At 40.5% G+C, this 7,157-nt stretch overlaps 1 protein-coding gene across 1 annotated transcript in view; it reads left to right on the top strand.

The window, feature by feature from the left end:
- The first annotated feature begins 3,739 nt into the window (after positions 1 to 3,739).
- Positions 3,740 to 7,157, top strand: part of CEP162 (centrosomal protein 162) — a 39,470-nt gene continuing 36,052 nt past the window's right edge. The window contains exon 1 of the mRNA XM_062488651.1: positions 3,740 to 3,799. Coding sequence (XP_062344635.1) covers positions 3,740 to 3,799 — 60 coding nt within the window. The remainder of the gene's footprint in view (positions 3,800 to 7,157) is intronic.

Raw genomic sequence — 7,157 nt, 5'->3', positions numbered from 1 at the left:
AAAATCTTTTAAGTGGCTATTGTGCATGTTATTTGAATGCACTGGATGACATTTCAACACCAGGCAATGCCTCTTCTCCACCACAGTCATCAAGAGTGGTTTAGGTTTTTTCTTTCCCATATGGGCACTGAGGTTTCCAACAGCATTGATCCCTCTGCACATTTTTCAATACTTTGTATAAGGCTCTTTGAACATATTTCTGCAAACAGAAAAGCTTCAATGTGCAACAGTTTTTTAGCGGCTTGAAGGACTGAGCCCTTGATGTGATTATTTGATCATATATGAAGTAACTCTCATGATCAATGAATGATGTCACAGCTATCACTTTGAAGTAAATGGTAAAATTTGCATTGGCTTATATCTGAGCAGGATCAAGGCATGAAGCATGACTAGCATTCTTTTAATTATTTTCCATACTTCTTTTTAAATTCTCATGCCTCACGCTATGCTTTCTCAAGCAACAAGAGAAAAGAATAAATGTTGGAAATTGATGTTTTCATCAGTAGGCTGTCGTGTGTAACAAATTGTTCTAGTGTATTAGTTCATGTGGGCATTCTGTCCTTGATCAGCTCCCCCATTTCCCACAGACAGCAGCAGAAGTTGCACATAAAGATGGAAAAAAATACTTTGCAAATGGAAACATAATAGTCCATCTGCAGACAATTGGCCTGATTGAAAGAACTGCTGCAGCACCTTTAGCAAAATAATTCCTATAGATTTCTGTGGAAAGTACAGGGCCCATATTTCTTTGCTTCTTTGAATTTAAACTATAATTTATACTAGCATTAAAAAAATCTGGGAAACATAAAGGCCATATTGGGAGTGCTGTCTTTATCTCTCAAGCTTACAGGAAATGAGAGGCAGTAGTAGGACTTTAACTGGTTTCTCACTTGCAGCGAGTACCCAACACCCTTTGAAAAAAACTTCAAAATCTTTTCGTTCCCAATCTGCTGAACAGAGGACCAAAACCCGTGCGTGTGTGTGTGTGAACAATGTCCATTTGTATTCTTAAGTGAACTTGTTTTATTTTGCCATTTACTAAATGCTGGCATAAAAATTCCTGAAGCAACGTGACTCTCACAACAAACACAACTGACAGACCCTCACTGGAGAGCACATGCAAGCACAGACTGCAATTGTTCTGCGGTTATTTGAGAGGCAGTGGTCAGGGAAACAGGGGTCATTAATTTCTCTGCGTGTTTTAAACATTTCCAGAGATGTGCTAAAACGTATTAAAAGCACAGGCCGACATCTAAAGCTAAAATATTAGGGAAACTTTAGAAAGGGATTTCTGTGAATAAGCGAGAAGGGATGCTTTGAGTCCGACCCTTGCATTAGGGAATGCAACGCACTTTTAACTCTTTCCTTGCTGCTTTTCCTAAAGATCAGCGGTACGACTTCTGGAGACGCGCCTGGAGTCGAGGCAGAAGGAAACCTGCTCTGACCGAATGACTGCGGTGTGTTGTACCTGCTGAGGGGCTTCGGTCCCCGCTCAGGTGGTGCGAGTGCGGCGCCAGGGCGGTTCCGGACCGCTCGGACATGGAAATTCCCTGTGCTCGGACAGGGAAATCCCCTCAACCCCGTCCGGCCCTGACGGCTTCAGGGACCACCCGCACCGCCAGCCCCGCCCGCCAGGGGGAGCCTCCCGCCTCTGCCGCCCGTCAATGGCGCCCGGGCCCGTCCCGTCCCCGTCCCTGTCCCCTCGTCACCCGCGGGTCCCGCGGTGGGCGCGGCGCCCGGGCCCGTCCCCTCCCGTCCCGCGTGGCCGCCGGGGCCCACTCCCCCCGTGACGTGTGTCCCCCGGCGGGGCGGGCAGAGCGGAGGGAAGCTGGTGGATTTGGCGGAATCACGTGGCGCGGTCCCTGCCGGCGGGCGGGACGGTGGCCGGGAAGGTTTCCCGGGCAACCGCGCCGCCGGCGAGCGGGGAGGCCGTGGCTGAGCGGGGCCCGGCCGGCGCCGAGGGCAGAGCTCCACTCCGATCAGAGTCCTCTTCCCTGCCCCGCTGCTCCCCGGGGCGCCCGCCGAGCCTTGGAGCCGAGCCCTGCCCGCCCGTCCCCGCGCTGCCGTGCGTGTGCTCCAGGGACAGCCGGAGGAGGAGGAAGCGGATCAGGTCACGGCTGGGGTGATTAAAAGGTTGCGCGAAATGTGTTAGGCTGTTAAAGCTTTCCTTCATCCCCGTGGTTTTGCCATACCTCCTCAAAGCTTCGGCTTTTTGCGCTGTGTTGTAGCATATATCCCAGCAACTGCCGCCTTTGTCTTGCGCACAAAGCGGTTTGTGAGCCGCCAGGTCTGAAGATACGGCTGAAAAGTGTAATTGCTAAGGTTAATGTTTGCCTATGACCTTCTGTTACCGAAATTGTAAACGTGTGTGTTGTCCTTTAAGTGACATATTGTTAGTTTTTATAAAAGATGTAGGTTGGCAGATGTAGGTAGATAAGGCAGGCAGAAGAAAGCCGTCATTCTAATGTAGGAGGAAGTACAGACAATGTCAATGCCTTTTCTGGCAAGACTAGAATTAAATATTCCCCACTTGCTAAAGCAGCTGGCACGGTTAGCAAATTGCTAAAGCATTCTGCGTTTTACATCAAGTGTTCTTTGATGTGAAAGTTTAAAAGGATACTGGATTATGTGTGCCCTGAGAGGTAACATTCTTAATCTCCTTACCGTGTTTTCAGAGATATTGTCCAACTGCTTACATAAGGATATCGTACTCAGTTCAACGCTGGGCAGTGTGCTATATAACTTTTTTTTTTTTTTTTTTTTTTAACTGCCAAAGCCAAAGTGTCGGGTGGTCTATGGATGGATAAGGAGTGAAAGCAGGAAACAGTTGTCACAACTCGCCTGTCAAAATCAATTTACTAGGTAGGTAACAGTCCTGTGTACTGAGCGGGCTCCATACTGGGAGAAGTTTTATTTAGTGGTAAAAGCACTTTTGCAAATGCTTAGCCCTTTTATGTTTACATCACACTTCTCAGCCTGGAAGATGCTAGTGCAGTTTAATGCTGCCATACATATGCGGTTTTGAAGGGAGCCGTATGTGTTGAGCAGTGTGATACACAAAAGCTTTGCAGCGTTTTGGTTGTGGGGCATATTTTATACCTAAAAAGTTGATGCAGACTTAGGGGAAGGAGAGGGGGGCAAGTGTCACTGGCTTTCTGTGTCTGGGCAGATCAAACCAAATGCCATTCCCTAACCTTAAAAAGACTTGCATGTATTTATTGTTTACTAAATCCAAAGCCCAGCAGAGATGATGAAACAAAACTAACAATTCCAGATGTCCCCAGTGTTGGAGAAGAAACATAGAAAGGAATTAATAGCTCTTAAAATGGAAATATTACTGCAATAGTTTCTCCTTTGATTATTACCAAAATGCTTAATTGTGGGTTGCTAAGAGAGCTGTTTTTTGAAGAAAAATATAAAGATGCTGAAGTGAATCATATTTTATTTATCCCTCAAAGTTTAAATGCTGAAGCTGGTGTTTTGGAAGTGAGTATTTTGCTTATAAGGAATTTTGGTGATCTAGGTACATTTGCACTGATTGTCTCATTTGTTTAATAAGTTTTGTAAGGAATGGGAGAATGGTGTTCGTCATCTCTCAAGTTTTAGACTGGGTTTTTTTTTGCTTACAGCTCTATTCAAGCAAATTGTTAGATCAATTTCAGAATGCATTTAATTAACTTTAATTTAAATTTTAGTTTTTAGACTCACTTGTTTGGAGGATAAAATCCAGCTGCAAATTATGGCTCATCGATTTTCAAAGGAAGAATTAGATGAGCAGTTTGAAGAGTTTCTGAAAGAGGTATGTTTGAGAGCAAGGTCGCATCCCTATTCTCTATTAAGAATGGGGAAAATTGAGTATGGAAGATTATGAAGTGTAAGATTCAGCTGTGCTTTTATCACATAGTTAACATAGCTGTCTTATGTATGGGTCTTTGCAAGGTCTTAATTACTAAGCTAAATTCATACTATTTTGCTGTATTGAAATCAGGAGAATAGTTTTGTAATTAAATAAATATTTTGTCATTGCCTAGTTGTGTCTCCAGAAAGAGATTTTTGATTTTTGTTTCAGTTTTATTGTGGCTGCTACTTAGTACCAGAAGCTTCAAATTGATGTATTATTGAAAATAAGGTAAAAAAACCCCTCTGCCTGTATGTAAGCACAAGCCACATTTTTTAAAAAATCTTTATTTTTCAGTGCAATATTTACTCTCCGTGAATTATATTTAAAAATTCTCATATAGAATAGAGCATGTTGTAGTGATTAGAAAATTTGAATTAGATTTCTTTAATTCCTCATGGTGCTTCATGGTTTTGAGTACTGGTAAAAGCATACAAGTGTATGGGTTCTGACTTAATCTAAGAATTATCAGACATGATCTAAATGCCCTGACTAGGTATGGCTTTTTCAATGCAAATAGACCTGTAATTTCAGAATTTGCCCTGTGGTCTTGTCAGACACATGGTGTGGTAACTCTAAAACATAAATACTGCTACATAAGGCCTTTACTATAATTTAATTCTGTATATAAGCATAACTAGTGATGGCAGCGAATATTTCTGGAGTCTCCGTTACATGTAATGTATGCTTGAATTTTTTTTAGAGTAGAGACTGTTACAATTTAATGACTTGTGAAAAGTATTTTAACTTAATGATGTAACTAAGTTAGCACTCTTGAACTCACTGAAATTATTACTGTTAGTAAAATTAGAAAACTAGTCTTTGCATTTCCTTCAAAATTCTTTTCTTACTGTTATCACAAGGGGAGTTGCTCTGGCGAAGAGAAAGGAGTTTTGTTCTTATTTGTTATGCACGTCTGTCAAAACTCTGTATGTGATTGCTTCTAGTATTTTATTCCTCATTTGATATGCTCTTCTTCCTCCTCAGCTATTGCCCACATTGAGAATGCTCATTAAAAACAAAATCCAAATAACTATTTAATTATTCTAAGTGGCATTTGGAGCATCCCAGAGAATATAACTTTAACAATTCATGTCTTAATTCTTTTATAGTCCAACCCAAAACTATTTTCACACTGCTAATCCAATTATTAAGAATATGCATTGTGTTTTTTGCCAGATAGATACAGACCCAAATAACAATGACATTATCTAATCTCCGTTGTTTATACACATGCATCTTCTGCTATGTCCTCCTCCTTGCTTCTGTTTTTTATAAAACGTGTTTTGCCTTTTAATATTAGAAAAATGAGAGACCAATGGGCTCCATCTTTTGAAATCTCTCTGTAGGTGACGTTTATGTTGAGAGTATCACAGCAGGTGGGGAATAGTAAAATCTGTTTCTCTGTAGTTTGGGGAAGACTAAATATTGTTTAAGCAAATCTTTCAAAGAGGAAATTGAGCAGGATTTTTCCCTTTTAAATAACTCTTAATGAATCTGTGTTTGGGGTGAGGCTGTGTGTGTATGTTTGTGATTAAAACATGAAGTTAAAAGAAAGACTGTATATACAGTTGGATGATGCAGGTCTAATATGAGGATTAAACTAAGTCTTTTGGCATGTACACTGAACTTTAAAAGCTATCAGTGGATTTTCTAGACTATTATTGTTATACAGAAGGAAACACAAATGTGTAATAACAAGGGCTGCATGTAGGATAAATCCTTTAATGATTCTCTCTGCCTGGTTATGCTTATTCCCAAACCCCTTGCCAAGACAGCCTGTTGTCATCCATAATTCTTCCCATAACTTTCCTCCTCCACTGTGTTCCTGTGGTCCATTGGCTCCTCACTGTCAGTATCCTGTTTTGGTGTGTGTCACCTATTGTCAGTTGGATTTCCTTCAAGCATCATCTGTTATATTTGTTTAGCTCCAGGTTTTCAGTGTTTGCTGTGTTGGCTGTGACATTCTCTTGGGACATGCAACATGAGGTAGTCTTTCTAATACACAGTGCCTCAGTTAATTGAATTAATTGCCTTTTCTTTATGACTCAAAGCAATGTTGTGAGAAAGCTGTTGTCTGCTTCTAGTATTTTCAGTTGATCTTTGTTCTACTTGATATTCATGGATACTTGAGAGGAAAGACCTTCAAAAGGAAAGGCTATACTATTTTTATTAAAATATCTGTAGAATAGTATCTAGAAGAGAAGCACCACACATTAAGCCATGGTTGAGAAACATTTTAAGTTTTTTCTTAAAAGATCAAATAGATTAACATATTACTGTGTAATAAAGGCATATTTTTGAGTAGACTTATTTAATTGAAAAATACTAGTTTCATGAATTAATTAGGACAACTGGTCATGAAAGTCTGAGTGTTTTAGATCAAATTCTGTGTTACTTATCTTTTTTAAGTTCCTTCACATGCAAAGGAGGTGGCAAGCTGATGATGTGGCATGTAGTTGTTCTAGTTCTTAAAACTGTCTCTTTTGGCTTTTATTTATGTTGAGATTAAACAACTGACACTTTTTGTGTGTCTGTGTTCCTGAAAGGCTTAGAGGCTGTCTGATAGAGGAGGGGAAGGAAGAAATTGGTGCCACTTACTGGTACAGAGAAGTCATTATGAGTCCAAAAAGTTGGTTGATGGTTGATTGATTGATTGGTTGATTGATTGATTAATAGATTTACCTTTTTTCAAAGGAAGGAAAAAAAATCTGGAAGTTTTGCTGTTGAGACTACTGACATTCTGGGAACAATGCACCAGTATTTTTGTGTCAGCATTTCTTTCCCAGCTGCAGTTTTACTGCCTGCAGTTGACAAGATGGCTGGACTTTGAAAGTTTCCTGAACTTGAGCACAACCTGTGGGAGTTGCAGGTTCTTTAGTTACAATCCACTAAGAAGTGCGAGCATCACTGAAGTTCTGCTTGCAGTGCAGAGGATACTGTTGGTTGTAAAAGAAACAGCAAGTGATAACAGAGCTTACATCAAGGACCTGTCAGTGCTTCCAGCTAGCAGGAGGCTGTCTGACCTTTAGGGACAATGGCACTAGTACTTGTGTTATGACTAGTATGAGGAAATTGTTATTTATGGGATATTTGTTAGAAATCTAAGGCTCTTTTGTTCTATGTCACAGAGGCAACTTAGAGAAATTGCAATACATCCTGCTGTCTCTAAATTTCATGATTTATTAAAATTGTTTTTTATTAAAGTGCAAGGCTCAGAGCACTTCTTTTTTCTTAGTTTTCTCTAGTGAAACTGAAA

Source organism: Cinclus cinclus, chromosome 3 (assembly GCF_963662255.1).
Source record: "Cinclus cinclus chromosome 3, bCinCin1.1, whole genome shotgun sequence".
Taxonomy (NCBI): domain Eukaryota; kingdom Metazoa; phylum Chordata; class Aves; order Passeriformes; family Cinclidae; genus Cinclus; species Cinclus cinclus.
This window is presented reverse-complemented; position numbering and strand designations above follow the sequence as displayed.